A 19,960-nucleotide genomic window follows, 5' to 3' on the forward strand; every position below is an offset into this window, starting at 1 on the left:
CTCAGGGCTCATCCCAGGAGACAAAGCCTTTACGAAGCAGAACGTCTAGCGTTTGAAGCCCCAGCCCCCGGGCCTCGCGGCGCGGTGCTGCTGACTGTAACACATGCTCCCATGCTGCTCATTGACTCACCAAGATATTATTAGAGACAGTGGACAGAAAAACAACACCTCTCTATTTGCTCTGGGACTTCCACAACAAGACCCCTTTGGCCTTGTTCATGACAAATGTCTGTTTCTTAAAATAGACATCTGTATTTTGGCGTTTGCATGCGAAGCAAATGTAGAAGTTAACGATAGTCATATCGATACATTTTACGTCCAAATGCTGACATGTTTACATATTTTTTAATATTTTGGCTCATATTTAAGTTCATGTCGATTTCTTAATTTTTTTCTAAAATGTTTAATAAAACATTGATATATATATATATATATATATATATATATTTAAAAACAAATTAAAATAGCTCATTAACAGATGCTGCTGACCAATGAGAGCATCTGCGGATCAGCACCTCTACTAAACCAACAGCTCTCTGTTCTTTGTATCCCTACTGTGATTAACCTTGTTTGACAAATACAGCCCAGGTCAGACTGGAGGGCCTTTGTGTTAAGCTGAGTCCTGCTAGAATAACAGCACAGGATTAAATAGCTGCTCAGGTGCGTCAGATACCTCAGATTCAAATCCACTGGAGCGCATCTCCCATCAGATAAGTCAACACAATCACATAGCTGCACGGAGCATCACAGATGGCTTTGGCAAAAGGCAGGCTGTGTGCCTGATTTAAGCATTTAAAATGTATAACATTTATTAACTGGCCTCACATAGAAAGTTGGACTGTTTCTGCGTCTTTGCAGCTCTAACAGATATACAGTATACAGGGATTTATGGCTGTATACACAGTGTATTAGTGTCATGAGAAAATAAGGCCTCAGTGGGGAACTTTCTGTTTCATGGTAATCTTCATGTTCACATTGATTGCACACACATTATTGAGATTGTCATAGCTTCCGACAGCTGCTGTACTGGACTACTGGCTGGCAGAAAACACTACTCTCAATCCATTTAGCATGGCTATGCATTAATACCCAGTGTTCCAAACCCAGAGTTAACAAAGCACTGCAGTTATGATACAAATATTGACTTTTTAATTTCAGGTGTAAATTGTAGATTTTTTTTGGAAAATGTACTGTAATGTTAGTCACACTAGGTGATTAAGAAATAGACGCGGCTCCTCGTGTGCGATCAACACATATGTATATGGACAAAAGGACTTTATTTTTTTCTATTAACTCAGTCAGCATTATGCACCAGGTCACTAGATCAAGCTATTTTTAGGAATGTATACAACAGAGCAGGGGTAGCGTAGGTGTCACATAAATCCGTCAATTTTACTTTAACGCTAGATGGCAACCTCAATATTAAGAGTCAAGTATAGCTTAGCATAATATACACAGTCCATATGTCCAGATAATGTCAAATCATTGCACTGGACTATTAAAGGATTGTTTGCCAGGGGCACCAGTTTTGGTCAAAACTGACATCGGTACAGACAATACGCCATGAAAGTATGATTCAAGGTTCATACATCGTCCGAGGGCTCTGAGTCTCGGCCAGTATCAGCTCCCTGGTTGTATATTGACCACAGGCTTATCCGCTGGTCTTTGGATCCAGCAGCCAGCAGTCTCTGTCTTGGGTCCTGGTGGTCGGAGAAGGCCACGCTTTGCACCATGTCCATGTGGTACTGAAGCACAGCCAGTGGTCTCAGCTTCTTCCACCCGAACACCCGCACCCGATGGTCCCAGCCCGCCGACGCCAGGAGCTTACCGTCGCCCCTGATGCACAGCTGGGAAACCCCGGGGTTGACCAGCGGCACATCGTCCTGGAGCTGCAAAAGCATAACGGGAAAAATAATCTTAGTTGGTGTTAGCAGGTTGGATACACAAAGAATGAACCTACTGTTCATGCAAATAAGGTAATCCGATAAAATAATTAGATCAGCAAGTCAATTAATCATTTCTGTTGAGTAAAACTGAAGCCAATGAAAACAGTGACGGGGATAGGAGGATATCAGCTGATACGATGACTGAGGTTCAAGTGTGGGGCTGGATGTCTTGTTGAACCTGGCTGGAGACTCCTGGGACTCAATCATCGGCCATAAAACATTACGGCACGAGGGCCGCGAGCAAATCTCTCTGCATCCCACTATTTGGCTTGGAGTTAGGGGAGGCCTATTCTTGTAGCACGTCGGCCGAGACTTGAGTTGCCTTTGTCAAAGTTCCTCGAGAATGAGAGAGAGACCATCTCGTTGAAACGCTTGTTTGCCGAGACCTTGTTGCTTTAAGCGCCTCTGATGAATTACATTCCCACTGAAAGGTCTGGTCAACGGGAGAAGAGACCCGATAAATACACTGTTGTAACGTCTGCCTGCTAAGGATTAGCCACAGCTCCGTCTGCCTGTGATCCGCAGTGTCCCAAGGACAGTATCAATCTCTCTAAAGGGGCAACATTCTGACATGTTATAATGAATGGTCGGCCAAGATCACTATCTAAAAGGGCCTGCTGTGGTAGGCATTCCTGGGGAGCGAAAACGTGCTCTTCCCGCAAGCTACGGATCTCTAGCCGGACCCTGTAGATGGGACATAAACATCTGGATATGGGAGCCCAAATCACACTGGACAGCGTAAAATTGACTTCATAAGTTGTGTCCAAAGAGACTAATGGTTCTTGGATGGGAGGAGAATTTATCTGCATGCTCCTGTTCCGGGCAGGAACCATCCACAAGCTGCATGTGGAAGATATAAGCCAGGTACTCACAGCCCAAGTGGATATAGTGGAATGCAAGGAAGAGGGGGAGCAGGGAGGAATGTCATTGATCAAAAAAAAAAAAAAAAAAACCTTAGGTCAGAACATGCAAGTGATGTAATTTTATTTTCGTTGTTAATCCAACTACCATCGCTGGTACCACTAGTGTGAATGTTTGAGGTTGGCCTGACCAAACAAACCAGATACACTGATACAAAGAAACCTGGGGGGTGAGTGCTGCTTTGTTATTACCTCAAGAAGTTGGTATGCCCCTGCCTCCTCTCCATCTGGTTTGCATTAGAGGCCTGATAATGATGGGTTTAAGTGTCTGTTTTTGTTTGTTTTGCTTCCCATAGTTTGTGTCAGGAAAAGGCATTTGTTTCATTAAAGGGTCAATGGTAAGCAGCAAACGGCTAATGATGTAGTAATGGTCATTCAGCAGGGCTGGCTGGCTAATTGTTTGTACTTTTCTACGGTCAAAAAAAGAAAGCAGAAAAGAAAAGTGGTGAGAAAAAAGGTTGTCCTGGGTTGTAGTTTGAAATGAATGGCGCTCATGTGGAAAGCTCTGCTGGCTCCTGAGCTGCCAGTGATCCCTGTGTTTACTCTGTGGTTTCATGTTGCAGAGAAGCTTGACTTGGTAATATCGCTGTAACCATTTGTAGATTCATTGATCAGTTGATCAACCAAACAGCTATTTGGAAATTCAATAAATTGTATTAAGTAATTCAGCTGCCATAATGTGTGATATATCATAAATTGATTATCTTTGGGTTTTGTTTGTTAGTTGGACAAAAAAATAAATACGGGCATCCCCTGGGGGTCTAGGAAATTCTAACAATTCAGAGCAATTCACCATAAAAAATAATCAACAGATCAATCAATCGTCAATCAGCATCTGGCCATGTTTGCGTCAACACTGTAGCAATATATGTAGTTCTTTGTATATATCTAAATAATACAAATTAAATAAAAAATTAGTTGGAACAATAAGATGATCAACTGGTTGACAGAAAACGAATATTACGAATTTAACGAATTTCATTAAGTCATTTTCCGAAAGTGTTTATTTCTAAAACTTTGTGTGAATGTGTTTGATTTTTCTTTTTCTTTTATGATAGTATACAGATTTCTGTTTGGATTTCGGACTGTTTGTGAGGATTTTATAGGTTAAACAAATAATTGGTTAATTGAGAAAATAATCAGCAGATTGATCGATAAAAATGGTAAGTAGTTTCCGTCTTGATGTTATTTGTCAATGTGAGGATAACTATTATTTGTAAATCATCAACATTTTCATATTCACATTTTCATTCCACGTTCTCCAGCAGCAGCGTTTTTGTTGTTCTTGCTTTAGCGCCACACCACTGCTGAGTGAATACCATGGAAACGCTGCTCACTTCCAGAGCAGCCCTTACCCAGGTCTCATCTGTAATCAAATCCATTAGCTCAAACCAGGGAGTCTTGGCTCCTTTTAAAATTGACACCCACCATTTTTCTTCCCTTTGCCTCCTTGCTATCTAATCATAGACAGAATCCGTCTTTGGGCTTCAACATTTTTTCTCTTTGAACACTCCTTCCTTGCCTATGTTTTGGCACACACACACACGCACACGCGCACGCACGCACGCACGCACGCACACACACACAAACACAGCAGGCTGTCTCAGCTGTCAGTAGGCTACCAGCTCTGCCCAGCAGCTGGGCCCACTAGACTGTTGTGGCCTATGACAGATCCAACACAAACTCACACTTCGGGATCCACTTTTGTAGCGTCTCAGCGACAGAGGAGATGTTCAAAAGGAGCGCCCACTTGGCAGCTCTCACTCAAGCTGTGATCCACTTTTCCCCCCTCAGTCTTGGCACGGATCTTGGCGCTTCACGCTCTCCTACTGAAACCAGCCATCATCGCTCACTCACTCGGGCCTATAGCGGCTGGGAGGCTTTCTGCAGGTATTTCTGACACACCCTGTCCCTGAATCACACTCAGCGGTGGGGGAGATTACAGCCTTTTGTCACATTGCCTGTCAGAGCTTGGCCCAGGCTGACAGGAGATGGATGTGTCAAACAGATGAGTAGCAGTCCCATTGAGAAAGAGAGAAAAGCGAGAGGTGTGGGGGCCTCCATAAAGACAGCCATCCTTTTTTTTATGACAGCTGATCATACATATATATAGCCTTATGTGCAAAGTTGAACTTTTTAATTCCTTTTAAAATGCCACCTAAAATAAAATTTAATGCCAACATCACGGCCATACTGAACATTTTAAACTCATTCATATAACAATAGCTTTGTGAAGTGTGTGTATACATTACGGTATTATATTTATCCTATGAAATGGCAAAAATAAAAGTAAGACTTTTTGTAAGGAAATTCAATACTTTTAAGGCCTTATTCTGAGAATAACATTCAATGCTTTTTAATGATTTGAAGGCTCCACAGACCCATAACTCAGGTCGGATCAGGATGGGCTAACACAGAAGACACAATGCAGTCTTTCTGTCTACTGGTGGAAGATGGTGTGGATACTTTTACATTGTAGTTAGTATGAGGGGCAGGAGTTCCACCTGTAAAGAACTGTCATCAGTCTGGGGAATAGCTCACTGTCAGCCACGCTTGATTGATTTACACTGCTAATCTTCCTCTGTCTTTACCTGCCTTTCTCTTTTTCCTGTCCGTGACCTTCGCCTTCTGTCTTTGTCCTGGAAGAACATGTCGCTGCGCTTGTCAATAGTTTCGAGAGGCCGCCTAAATTTATGTCCATCTGGCTTAAAAGCTTGTAAACCCAAAACACCCACGCCCTCATAGTCTCACCCTGACACATTCCCAAAAATCACGCTAGAAGGAAATTTATAAAAAGAAAAAAAGAAAAGAATAAAAACCTGAACACAATGATGCCCCATTACTATGAAAATATATCAGGCCGGCCAGGTCAAACAGCAGATAAAGGCCTCTCTGGGAGCCATGTGTAATACATTAACCTCCATTCCTGAGGCTGTCTGTCTTTATCTTGGGCTTGATAAGCTCACTTCACAGCCCTTTCAGCTTCAATAAATCATAACTGCGCTGTGTTGTGTCACATTCAGTTTCCCGTCTGTCTCACAAAAAGAGCATCCATCTTCCCCGGCCGGCCCAGTTCAACAACACTGCACTACACTGGACTGTATCGTAGGGGTGCTATTTGTGGGAAGTGGGATGCTGTGGCACTTATAGCCTCCTCAGCCTTTATTGCAGCCTCCCACTGTGAACTACTGTTCCCTTTACTGCAGATGTGTTTTTTGTTTGGTTAAGGGGCCTCCGAGGTTTTGATATTTTTATTACCTCTCACGGGTCGTCCGTCAGGAACCCGGGGCCCGGGGTCCGCCACCCGGCAGGTCCTCCCGCCCCCTTAAACTGCTGCCACACAAAAATACTTTTGTGGGAAGAACTGAGGATAGCTGTCTGGACGTCACACTGAGCTGCACTTCGGGATAATTTAAAAGCCCCTGTTGGATCTTTTCCCTCTCCTTGTGCTTTTTTCCTATCATCCTCATCCTGGATTACATGCTGAATCAATATTTTGTTGCTCGAGCAAAATAAACCAAATAACCACTCTCCTCCTGTTCTTGGTATATTGAATCAAATCTTTCCCAGTGTTTTGCTAGACGCATTTTTAGGGCTAAAGAAAACGGGGCTTTGCAAATATTTCTAATTCAAGCATTCATTTGTAAAAAGCCTCGGAAAGAATAATACCCCTTCACTGCGCAGGAGTGGACTATATCGGCCTCGGGTTGCTTTCCGCTCTGATTCATGGGAGTTGGCTTAAAAAATGGGAGCATTCCCTTTTGCTCATGAAATCAAGGGAAAATATAGCTTCAAATGAGGCGTTAGGTCTCTAAAGGATTGGCTGTTATGTTAAATGAATTATGGTACAAAGCCATTTCTTTTGTTGTGGCAGAATATCTGCTCTGAAGCTCTGGTACTGGCTTTACTGTATAGTTTGGACAATCCCCAGGTTTTTATGTGGTGTGTGTGAACCTGGGTGTACTGTGTTGTAGGCATCTTTTTTTATCTGCTAAATTAGATAGGTATACATGGAGCTATTTATTGCTATGCAATTTTTAGTAACAATACATTTTCTCTATCCAGAATTATTAAGACCAAAAGTGTGATTATGTGTCAGTGTGTGTGTGGGTGGCTTGATTGGAGTGACAGCCCTGGCCCGGCCCTTGGCCCCTGTCCCTGCCATTGCTGTGTAACCAGCAGCTGATTTATGGCCACTGAAGCCCTGCTCAGCCTCTTCCTCTTTGGCCCCTGATGTTTTCTAAGAGAGCCTGGAGAAAGGCAACACTCCTCTCCTCCCATCTCTAACATTACCATTTACACTACTTGATGAATTTTAGCTGAGTCTGTTGTGAAACAATTTGTTAGCAGGTAGGAGGTTCCAGACCTTAAGCAGTAGGCCATATGTTTTTGTATGTATTTTAGTGATTTTGTAACCAAGTACGTACAAAAAGAAATTGGTATAATGATTTGGTAGAATTAATATACTGTAATTTAACACATTTAGTCGACAAGTAAATGTACTTAAAAAATAGCTAAACATCTTAAAATAATGAAAACATGGTTGAAGTAGTAAGCTAGACGTAAAGGATTCAAATATATTGGGAATTGTTATTAATGAAGACATAACTAAAAGTAATTGTTGGGGGGGTGTGAACAGGTTTAAATGTCTAGTGTTTGTCACTCCGAGGTCGCCATACAGAGCAAAACTGTTTTGCACATTTTAACTATACATTGCTAATTTTCATAATTAAAGTGCAGTTTGAAATCACTTCAAATAAACACATTGGGAACATGATGGGTGGTGTTGATGAAGAGCTACATTAGCTCATACAGTACAGCGCCTTGGGTGCTATTCACACAAACAAGTTTGAATATACAACACTTCTACCCTCTCTAAGCCTGTCCTATGCTGACCTGCAGGCTGCTCTGTCTGTCCAGCGTCCAGGAGGAGAGTGTCTTTGTGGAGGAGCCCGATATGCCCCTCAGACACTGGGGGTCAAAGGTCAGGCACATGACAGGCTCAGGGTGGGCTTTGGCTTGGCTCAGCGTGGACCTCTGGGTTACATCCCACAGCAACAGGGAACCATCCTCGTATCCGGCCAGCAGCAGAGGCCCGGCACCCGAGGTAGGCTGGAAGTGAAGGGAGGACGATAAGAGAGGGAGAAGAGAGTTAAAAACCACAGACAGTGCTGCCGCGTGGTGCTGGGAGCTGAGCAGAGCAGAGGTTATCATCCTGGAAGCCACCGCTGACACTCGGAGAGACGCGTTGGGCTCCATTCGTCAGCCCGCTGCTCTTTCTCTTTCTCCATTACACCACTCTTCACTTTGCTCCTCATCTATATTACTGAGATACAGGCCTCGCTGCCGGCCGCCACTGTGATATAGCAGACTGCAAATCCTACTGTTCCCTTGCTTTTTTTTTATTTCTTTTTAATTCAAGTTCATTAGGCACAGTTCACGTACTACGTTGGCCCTGAAGTGCAAATCACAACAGCAAATAGGAAAGCACAAATACAAATCACAACAACATTAACTTCTACCGGAAAAGTAGGGCCTATATGCCAACATGGGATCCTAACTGATGGGACAGACTTTATTGTCTGTCCCATCAGTCTAGAATTGAATGTCGTTGTGTCCTTTTTGTTGTTGTGTTTTGTTGTCATGTTTTCCTTTTTGTTGCCGTGTTGTCCTTTTTGCCGTTTTGGTTTGCACTTCAGGGCCACTGTACTTCACTGTAGTTTTGACTGTATTTAGTTTATTTTAACATTTTAGCCATGCATATTGTATTAGTATTAACTTTAAGTATGCTCATCTTTTGTTTTTCATTCAATACTATATGCTATTACGTAAAGTATATTGTTACACATTATAGAAACTACACTAATGCTTATATTTTACTATATTCCTACATCTGCCATTGATTATTTTAAGGCATTTTTTTGCTTTATTTGACAGATTTGGGGAGACAGAGTTGAAATGGGGCAAAGAGGGGAGGACATGCAGAGAACCGACTACGGGTCTGCTGCGATGAAGACTCAGCCTCTAGGGGGACGCGCTAACCACTACACAATGCTTGTATTCGATGTTTAACTATAATTCACCTTAACTATTGCTGCTACAAATTTCAAATTTGAACACAGATTTTTACAAAAAAATTTAATACAAACTAAATAAATAAAATTATTTTACAGAGGCCCAAATAAAGAGCTGCAACGAACAACTATTTCAATTATGTATTAATTTACCTATTTCTTAAATGTATTATAAGAATAATCATTTAGTCAATAAAATGTCATAAATGCCAAAAACACAATTTCCCAGATTGCTTCTTGTGTCTGAAAAAACACTTAAAATGTATTAAATCCTCACAATTGGGGAATCTGCAAAGAGAAAATGTTAAACTGTAAATTTGAGCATAAAAATTCATGTGGCTCAACTATAAATACTATATTATTAGGGGGCCAAGCCCGAGCAGGAGCTGGGACCGCGTTTTGCACAGCAACGCGGTTCCCAAGCCCTGCGGGGCAGGGAACCCTATTGTTTTAGTAAGGATTATTATTTGTAGTCACCTAAAACTGTGTCCACAGGCCAAACCGTAAAGGGTGCAGACATGCCAATTGCATGACTAGATCCAGGTCCGGGCCGTGTACGCATACAAAACTATTCAGACATGCCGGCCACTAGGTGGCGCTACACCAAAGAAAACGCGTTTGGGGCCATAACTCCCACACCGAAACTCCCACAGTCAAAAACTTTATATCCACATATTCACTGGAGTCAGCTGCATCTTTTGGCATAGGCCACGCCCATTTGCGATATTATAGATTTTTCGCAAAATCGCGAAAACTGAAAAACATATTTTTCGCTACTCCTCCCACAATTTTTGGACAATTGACACCAAAGTTTGCACAGCACATCTACCGACCCACACGGAAAGAAATCATGCTAATGCATTTTGATCCGACCATGGATAGAGAAACGGTAGCGTTTTAAATATTTGTTGATTAGCTACGTTTTACGTAGAAATTCATAAATCCAAAATCATAAGTCGGATCAAGTTCAAATTTTAGACATATGTTGGGGCTACCCTTAATTACGTTCAAAAAAAAAATTGGAAATTTTCGCCATAAGGGGGCGCCTTAAACTAGGGAATTTTATATCTCCTAATTGGCCAAAGGAATTTTCTTAAAACTCACGGGAAACCATCAACGGGCGTACCCGAGTCTATATGAAAAATATGGCCAAGAAATAGTAATGTTTACGGGACTTTTTAATAAAATTAGATTTTTTCTTTTCCGTCAAAGAAAAAAGGCGGGAATGTTAGCATGTCCATTGACATTACATTGTGCAATTAGCTCCGGCGGCCATTTTGTCAAGGCTGACAATCTGCTTTTGCTCATAACTCGCCAACCAAACATCGCACTTTAAAAAACTTGACATCCACTTGTTCTGTGAATTGAGCTGCATTGTTCTACCGTGGCACTTTCGCGAAATTCATCCGTAAACAGCGATACCTATACAACTCCCGCACCGAACATCCCACGGTCAAAAACTTTACATCCACGGATTCCGTGGAGTGAGCGGCCGGCGCGGCGGTTGACGACGAGTTGCGTCGGAGGCTTGGCCCCCGGTCAAAACTGCTTGCAGTTCTAGTTATTATTATTAGGGGGCCAAGCCCGAGCAGGAGCTGGGACCGCGTTTTGCACAGCAACGCGGTTCCCAAGCCCTGCGGGGCAGGGAACCCTATTGTTTTTGTGGCGATTATTATTAGGGGGCCAAGCCCGAGCAGGAGCTGGGACCGCGTTTTGCACAGCAACGCGGTTCCCAAGCCCTGCTGGGCAGGGAACCCTATTGTTTTTGTAAGGATTTTTTTTATTATTATTATTTGTACCTCCCTAAAACTGCGTGCACAGCCCAAACCGTAAAGGGTGCAGACATGCCAATTGCATGACTAGATCCAGGTCCGTCCGGACTACGCATACAAAAAAATTCAGACATGCCGGCCACTAGGTGGCGCTACAACGAAGGAAAACGCGTTTGGGGTCATAACTCCCACACCGAACGTCCCACAGTCAAAAACTTTATATCCACATATGCACTGGAGTCAGATGCATCATTTGGCATAGGCCACGCCCATTTGCGATATTATAGATTTTTCGCAAAATCGCGAAAACTGAAAAACATATTTTTCGCTACTCCTCCCACAATTTTTGGACAATTGACACCAAAGTTTGCACAGAACATCTACCGACCCACACGGAAAAAAATCATTCGAAAGAATTTTGATCCGACCATCGATAACGAAACGGTAGCGTTTTAAATATTTGTTGATTAGCTACGTTTTACGAAAAAATTCATAAATCCAAAATCACAAGTCGGATCAAGTCCAAATTTTAGACATATGTTGGGCCTACCCTTAATTGCGTTCAATAAAAAAATTGGATATTTTCGCCATAAGGGGGCGCCATAAATTAGGAAATTTCATATCTCCTAATTGGCCAGAGGAAATTTCTTAAAACTCACGGGAAAGCATCAAGGGGCATACACGAGTCTATATAAAAAATATGGCCAAGAAATATTAATGTTTAAGGGACTTTTTAATAAATTTAAAAAAAAAAAAATCCGTCAAAGAAAAAAGGCGGGAATGTTAGCATGTCCATTGACATTACATTGTGCAATTAGCTCCGGCGGCCATTTTGTCAAGGCTGACAATCTACTTTTGCTCATAACTCGCCAACCACACATCGCACATTAAAAAACTTGACATCCACTTGTTCTGTGAATTGAGCTGCATCGTTCCACCGTGGCACTTTCGCGAAATTCATCCGTAAACAGCGATACCTATACAACTCCCGCACCGAACATCCCACGGTCAAAAACTTTACATCCGCAGATTCTGCGGAGTGAGCGGCCGGCGCGGCGGTTGACGGCGAGTTGCGTCGGAGGCTTGGCCCCCGGTAAAAACTGCTTGCAGTTCTAGTTATTAGGGGGCCAAGCCCGAGCAGGAGCTGGGACCGCGTTTTGCACAGCAACGCGGTTCCCAAGCCCTGCGGGGCAGGGAACCCTATTGTTTTAGTGGCGATTTTTTTTATTATTATTATTATACTTCGTCCCCTAAAACTGCGTGCACAGCCCAAACCGTAAAGGGTGCAGACATGGCAATTGCATGACTAGATCCAGATCCGTGAATTCTCAGCATTCAAAAAAATTCAGACATGCCGGCCACTAGGTGGCGCTACAACGAACGAAAACGCGTTTGGGGTCATAACTCCCACACCGAACCTCCCACAGTCAAAAACTTTATATCCACAGATTCACTGGAGTCAGCTGCATCATTTGGCATAGGCCACGCCCATTTGCGATATTATAGATTTTTCGCGAAATCGCAAAAACTGCAAAACTGACTTTTCGTTACTCCTCCCACAATTTTTGGACAATTGACACCAACGTTTGCACAGAACATCTACCGACCCACACGGAAAGAAATCATATGAAAGAATTTTGATACGACCATCGCTAACGAAACGGTAGCGTTTCAAATATTTGTTGATTAGCTACGTTTTACGTAGAAATTCATAAATCCAAAATCATAAGTCGGATCAAGTCCAAATTTTAGACATATGTTGGGGCTACCCTTAATTGCATTCAAAAAAAAAATCGGAAATTTTCCCCATAAGGGGGCGCCATAAATTAGGAAATTTTATATCTCCTAATTGGCCAAAGGAATTTTCTTAAAACTCACGGGAAACCATCAAGGGGCATACCCGAGTCTATATAAAAAATATGGCCAAGAAATAGTAATGTTTAAGGGACTTTTTAATAAAATTAAAAAAAAAAAATTCCGTCAAAGAAAAAAGGCGGGAATGTTAGCATGTCCATTGACATTACATTGTGCAATTAGCTCCGGCGGCCATTTTGTCAAGGCTGACAATCTGCTTTTGCTCATAACTCGCCAACCACACATCGCACATTAAAAAACTTGACATCCACTTGTTCTGTGAATTGAGCTGCATCGTTCCACCGTGGCACTTTCGCGAAATTCATCCGTAAACAGCGATACCTATACAACTCCCGCACCGAACATCCCACGGTCAAAAACTTTACATCCGCGGATTCTGCGGAGTGAGCGGCCGGCGCGGCGGTTGACGACGAGTTGCGTCGGAGGCTTGGCCCCCGGTAAAAACTGCTTGCAGTTCTAGTTATTATTATTTTAATTTTTCTCCGAGTAAAACTGGTGCTGCAGCCCAAACCGTAAAGGGTTGGGACATGCCACTTGCATGACTAGTTCAGACCCCCGGCCTCCCGGCCTACACAAAAATTCAGACATGCCGGCCACTAGGTGGCGCTACAACGAAGGAAAACGCGTTTGGGGTCATAACTCCCACACCGAACGTCCCACAGTCAAAAACTTTATATCCACAGATGCACTGGAGTCAGCTGCATCATTTGGCATAGGCCACGCCCATTTGCGATATTATAGATTTTTCGCAGAATCGCGAAAACTGAAAAACTTATTTTTCGCTACACCTCCCACAATTTTTGGACAATTGACACCAGACTTTGCACAGAACATCTACCGACCCACACGGAAAGAAATCATTCGAAAGAATTGTGATCCGACCATGGATAACGAAACGGTAGCGTTTTAAATATTTCTTGATTAGCTACGTTTTACGAAAAAATTAATAAATCCAAAATCATAAGTCGGATCAAGTCCAAATTTTAGACATATGTTGGGGCTACCCTTAATTGCGTTCAATAAAAAAATTGGACATTTTCGCCATAAGGGGGCGCCATAAATTAGGAAATTTCATATCTCCTAATTGGCCAGAGGAAATTTCTTAAAACTCACGGGAAACCATCAAGGGGCATACACGACTCTATATAAAAAATATGGCCAACAAATATTAATGTGTAAGGGACTTTTTAATAAAATTAGATATTTTTTTTTTCCGTCAAAGAAAAAAGGCGGGAATGTTAGCATGTCCATTGACATTACATTGTGCAATTAGCTCCGGCGGCCATTTTGTCAAGGCTGACAATCTACTTTTGCTCATAACTCGCCAACCACACATCGCACATTAAAAAACTTGACATGCACTTGTTCTGTGAATTGAGCTGCATCGTTCCACCGTGGCAGTTTCGCCAAATTCATCCGTAAACAGCGATACCTATACAACTCCCGCACCGAACATCCCACGGTCAAAAACTTTACATCCACAGGTTCTGTGGAGTGAGCGGCAGGCGCGGCGCTTGACGACGAGTTGCGTCGGAGGCTTGGCCCCCGGTAAAAACTGCTTGCAGTTCTAGTTATTATTATTATTCCTATTCCTTACGTAAAAGTGGTGCTGCAGCCCAAACCGTAAAGGGTTGGGACATGCCACTTGCATCACTAGTTCAGAGCCCCGGTCTCTCAGCATACAAAAAAATTCAGACATCCCGGCCACTAGGTGGCGCTACAACAAAGGAAAACGCGTTTTGGGCTATAACTTCCGCACCGAAAGTCCGACAGTCAAAAACTTTATATCCACAGATGCCCACAAGTCAGCTGCATCTTTTGAGATAGGCCACGCCCATTTGCGATAGGATAGATTTTTTGCTACATCGCAAAAACTGTGTCAGTCACCAAAACATACTCCTCCTACAGTTTTCGCCCGATTTGGACGAAACCAAAAGCATTATGCTCTACCGACTCCCACGAGCAAAAGTAAGATAAATAATTTTTCTACGACCGTCGGAAGACGAAACGGTAGCGCTTCAAACATTCGCGCAAATCTCTTAAAAAAATAAAATAAAGGGATTTTCTTGAAACTCAAGGGACACTATCATGGGGCATACCTGAGTCTATAAAAAAAATATGGCCAAGAAATTCCTATGTATGCCAGACTTATTAAACAAATTAGTTTTTCACTTTTACTTCCTGTTTCGATATGTTCTGGTGGGAAAATTCAAAAAGTGTCTTTACAATGGAGAGGTTGACAGTTTGCTTTTGCTATAACTCCCCAACCAAACATCGCACATTCAAAAACTTGACATCCACTTGTTTGGTACATTGAGCTGCATCTGTCGATCTAACGTAGTTTTGCAAATGTCATCCCTAGGGGGCGCCAAAACCACAAAAAGCAAAGAAAACGCGTTTGGGGCTATAACTTCCACACCGAACATCCCACATTCAAAAACTTTACATCCCCGGATTCCGTGAAGCGAGGGGCCGGCGCCGCGGACGACGACGCCCGATCCCGAGTCGCGTGGGAGGCTTGGCCCCCGTTCACAACTGCTCGCAGTTCTAGTTATTATTATTATTATTATATAAATAATAAACTAATTGTTTCCGCTCAGCATACCCTATGCTTGCTTACACACTAAAAACCAGACAAAGCAAGAATACACTATAGTTCTGCTTCATCCCCATTTCACCCCAGGACATTACAGTTCCAGCCACAGTGTTTACAACTGGTGAAACCATCAGAGTAAATCTTTCACGTCACTCAAAATGAAACCAGGAGCGCTAACAGGCATCAGACGCAAAAAAACTTAAACCACACAACCTCTGTTAAATACATAAGGAACAACCTGTAGCAAGCACGAAACGTAGTTTTATGCATGTAAAAGGGGTAAAGTAAGCAATATAACATTTGAAAAAGAATAATAAAGTGGTGCTTTCCCACTGTTGGGAGTCAAAGATAACCTCTCGGTGTTAGCTAGCCCCTTCTGCATAAGTGTTTATGATCAAACGGGTTGCGTTGAGGGATACAGTGAGCTTGTAAATCGCTCCTGTGGATGAAAACATAAAGGTGAAGTGATAAGTAAAAATTGGTTCTTTGCAGCGCTGCAGGGAAGAAATGAAGGATTAAAGGAGAGAAAGAAGGGAAGGAATGGATAACGAGAAGGAATTGATGAGACCTGACCTCCATATGGCTTTCGCAAAATCCCAGAATTCTTCATATATTGAGTACCATGCCTCTTGCTTCCTACAACACACCTTCACATCCAAACAATGATCTTTTATTTTGTATTTCTTTACACTGGCTTATGGCATGTCAAAATCCGTGAACACACAGCACATATGCCTGCTTTGCCCTATGTCATGTATTTGCTTTAAAACACCGTCAGGCCCCCAGCCAAAGCTCTTGTGCCCTGCAAAGAAGCAGCAAAGCAGGGAAAGAAATCTTTTCCATATGTGCAAGGGGTGGGCCTCCTCCTCATATGCCATTTTTTCATCCATCTTCGAGTTGCTCTTCTCACTTAACGCTCGATATTTCTCTTCGTCCAGCTTTAAACAAATTATAGACAGAGTCGTGTACGCCTTCCAAACACATCAGCGGAGGACGAACACTAAGGGATTATGAAAACAAATAAAAACAAGTGAAAATCAGTGGCCCCTGCTCACCGGCAGGGCCCGGGCTAAGCGTTCCAGGGCTTGGGGCCCAGCGTTTCACTTAAGTGTGGGACCTCCTTGATTGATGATGTCATGGGTCAGAGGTCGGGGAACCCTGGGTAGACACCTAATTCATTATATCCTCCACAGGCCTTTCTACAAGAGGGCTCTCTGCTGGAGTGGGGCTGAGGAGATTCATCAGCCTAGAACAGCTGGAAAGACAGATGGATGGAAGCTGATTGAAGAGGCAGGACCAAGCTGGATCTTCTCTAGAACAGGCAACTGGTTGGGTCTCAACCTGTTGAAAGCCATGTGACCTTACGCTGGTCTCTCAGAACTGTAGATGTGGAGCGCATTTGAGTGTAAACATTATTATGATTATTAACCTCGCAACTATTTCATGCCTACAGGATGAAGGCACTGTTTTTAGATCTGTGTCTTGTCCTCTGAGTTTCCAGCTCAAGAAAAACTCACTGTAAATAAATGAATTATTTTTATTGACGTTTGATTTGCTGATTATTTCGATTGAGAGAATGGATTTAGGTTACGTTTGGCATTCGATTCATTGAAAAATGCCTTGACGGATAAATTTTTTCATACATGCTTATTTTTTCTTGACTTCTTTGTTTCAGCTATACTTTCTTAATTATCTTTTAGAAAGAGCATTGTGAAATTGGTCTGTTGCGCATTACATATCAGGCCTGTGCAGTTTGGATCCCGGTTTTAAAAGGGAGCTCTCGTTAGTTTAGTGGAGTATGGCTGTTGTGAGCAGTGCTGAACGTTTTACTATTTTCCATATTACATGAACAATGAAACATGTATTGTATTGGTTCATTCATCCATAAATCATAGTTTAAGGCTGATTACAGTAACCCTTTATTCAAATAGGCCAAAGTTTTGAAAATCGAAATACTCAGTGTGTGAATAAAAATAAAATTCATTATGGTAAAAAAAAAAAATTCTCCAAGACAAGTGATTGATCACAAGAGTATTTTGGTAATATTATATTTTGTATAGATTATGCAAACTGCCATGTGTTGAACTGTGGCATTATTAATGGGTGGATGTGTGCTGTGACATTTTGTGTATATTTATTATGTTGTATACATTATGCATTTTAAATTATATTTGATTTATTCCAGGGTTCCTTTCTAATATCTGGCCAGGAACAACAACAACTGAACATAAGGTCATTCGATAATTCTGTCTTATTTACAGTTATTTCTCTGTTGATAAATGAGCGTCTTTCCTGTCCAATAAACTAATACTACAACAAATATAAATAAATAAAATCTAAATGCAATTAGAGAAAAATGTGTGGGTGACATTCTGATTTTATTGTATTTCCAAAACCAAAATACTGCTTTTTTGCTGATGTGGCCGCTACTCGCCTCAGGGAAGGCACGGCTTCGACATAAGGAACCAATCGTTTCGTCCGGTTTTTGGTCCCGGTCCTCCATGATGTCATGGCACGAGGAGGCAGCGAGGTGATGAGCTGAGAGTGATGGATATCTGTATAGGAACATTTCCTTTTCCCCGCCAGCCTCCGTTCACATTAAAAGCCTTGCACATCATACATCAATACTGTCCCCCCCCTCTGGCCAAGCCCTACATCCCCACCACGAATGTCAACCCCAACATGTGGAGGCACTTTCTCCCTCCAAGTCCCCCTGTGCTGTTCTTCACAGCCAATCAGAATCAGGGAAATCCGATTGTAAGCCTGTCTCCTAGACACGGGCCTGCTATGTGAAGTGAGGGGCTGGGTGGGATTTTTTTGAAGGGGAAGCTGAATTGGGAAGAAAGTGCAGTTTTAACACTTAACGTTTAATCTTTTCCATAAACTCCAGCAGAGATGGGGCTTAAAGGCCGACAATAAATCTGTTGGTGAGTCTGTCTTGGAAATAATGGGAAGATAATCACTTCTTGTCTCAAATGGTGGGAGAATGAAAGGAAAAAAGGAAAAAGGAGGAGGAGAGGGGAGATGGTTGTCAGTGGCTTCTTCATGGTGTGTGTGTGTGTGTGTGTGTGTGTGTGTGTGTGTGTGTGTGTGTGTGTGTGTGTGTGTGATGGAGAGAGACAGGGTGGAGACAGGGGAGGACGCTGTCAGCTGTTGCCTCCTGCTGTGTGAGGTTAGGGAAACAGTGGGTAGCATATGAGCATTTGATGTGAAAGACAGCATGAGCATATTTTTTTTCTTATGACTGACGGACAGACAGAATGTGTGGGTAGAGTTTCAAACCCTGCCTGTGTTTCTATGTGCGTCACTCTCACACACACACACACACACACACACACACACACACACACACACACACACACACACACACACACACACACACACACACACACACACACACACACACACACACACACACACACACACACACACACACACACACACACACACACACACACACACACACACACACACACACACACTATTTTAAGTCTTTTCCCACTGCTCGGACCTCTGGAGTGGCTCAGTCAGTGTAACAAATGAACATGCCTCGGTCCATGAAAGGATTCAGCCTGAAATGATTTAGAATCACCTGGGCCCTTTTGGCTTTGATGTCAGGACAGCTGCCTGTTCTGTATTACAATGATATTATAGAATTTATAATGATATAATTGATCATTATGTTCCCTGGCACTCAACGCTTAAACCGGAGCGGCTTCATAAATCAGATGATGAAAGATGGGTGTAACAGTGAAATCAAAGGGAGAGAAAGAAAAACAAAAACACAGTGTCGGCATGCACTGTACATGTCTTTGTGATCTGATTTCGCAAACAGCGTCGGCTTTATGGCTTTTGTACTCTACTTATTAAAGCAACTCTAATTTGTATTACAGGAATACAGGACAAAATGCGCACATGCCAGCAACCCACTAATAAGCTGTGTTCAGATCACTGTTGCCTGTAAACTGTACAGCTCATTAACATTTATTTAAACCTATCACAGTCTAGCATAAGTTTAAAACGCTCAGTCGCCCAAGACCCCAACAGTTAATAATACACTATGAAAATAATTACTGGGTCTCGCGTTAATGGCCGGACAATAAAACTTTCGACAGCATTTACAAAACAGAACGAAGAAAAACTGTTTTTTTCGCTGGAATCAGATTGGATGAACAGCTGCAGGCTGATATATGGCTGTGAACCCCCAGCCCTTTCCAAACGCTCTAATTACAGTGTTGGAACTCGCTGCCAGCTGAGAAGAAAACGCTTGGAAAAATGGGCCCAGGACGAGTTGTCGGGATGTAAATCATGTGCCACGTCTCTCATGTGCATTTTTTTTTGTTTGTTTCTATCATGGCATCTTGTTATGGGCTGCTAGCCAATCAGAAATCAAACAGGTAAGTATTGAAAAAAGTCCCTTTTAAGACAAGGGAGGAGGTGGAGGATTTGCTTTTTGATAATGGCTGCCAAGGTGAACTCGTTGAACTTGAAATGTGGTTATAGACAGAAACATTGCTACTTTGCAGGGTTATGTTAAAAGCACTGCAACAATTCCTGTAAAAGAAAGTACCTTGAGAGGACTTTGTGGTGCTTACCTGCCACAGCTTGATACACATGACCATCCCCAGCTTAGCCTTTGGAACCAGGGTGCAGACAGGGGTCTTACTGGGTAGCTCAATAATCTTGATCTGCAGAGTAAAATTCAATTGTTATTTTTCTTCTTTGCTGATCAAAGCTTTATTAATAGTGCAGAGGGACAGAGATGAAATGGGGAGGA

The 19,960-nt window shown here is 42.5% G+C and overlaps 1 protein-coding gene across 2 annotated transcripts in view; it reads right to left on the minus strand.

Annotated features, from left to right (window-relative positions):
* Positions 1–1,341: 1,341 nt before the first annotated feature.
* gnb1l (guanine nucleotide binding protein (G protein), beta polypeptide 1-like) overlaps positions 1,342–19,960 on the minus strand; it is a 44,243-nt gene continuing 25,624 nt past the window's right edge. For both annotated transcript variants that reach the window (XM_080051014.1, XM_080051015.1), the window contains 3 exons: positions 19,779–19,871; positions 7,763–7,978; positions 1,342–1,889 (listed from right to left, as the gene is read on the minus strand). In XM_080051014.1, the coding sequence (XP_079907140.1) occupies positions 1,584–1,889; positions 7,763–7,978; positions 19,779–19,871 (615 nt within the window). In that variant the 3' untranslated portion in view covers positions 1,342–1,583. The remainder of the gene's footprint in view (positions 1,890–7,762; positions 7,979–19,778; positions 19,872–19,960) is intronic.

The sequence above is a fragment of the Ammodytes marinus genome (genome assembly GCF_949987685.1).
Source record: "Ammodytes marinus genome assembly, chromosome: 2".
NCBI classification, from domain to species: Eukaryota; Metazoa; Chordata; class Actinopteri; order Uranoscopiformes; family Ammodytidae; genus Ammodytes; species Ammodytes marinus.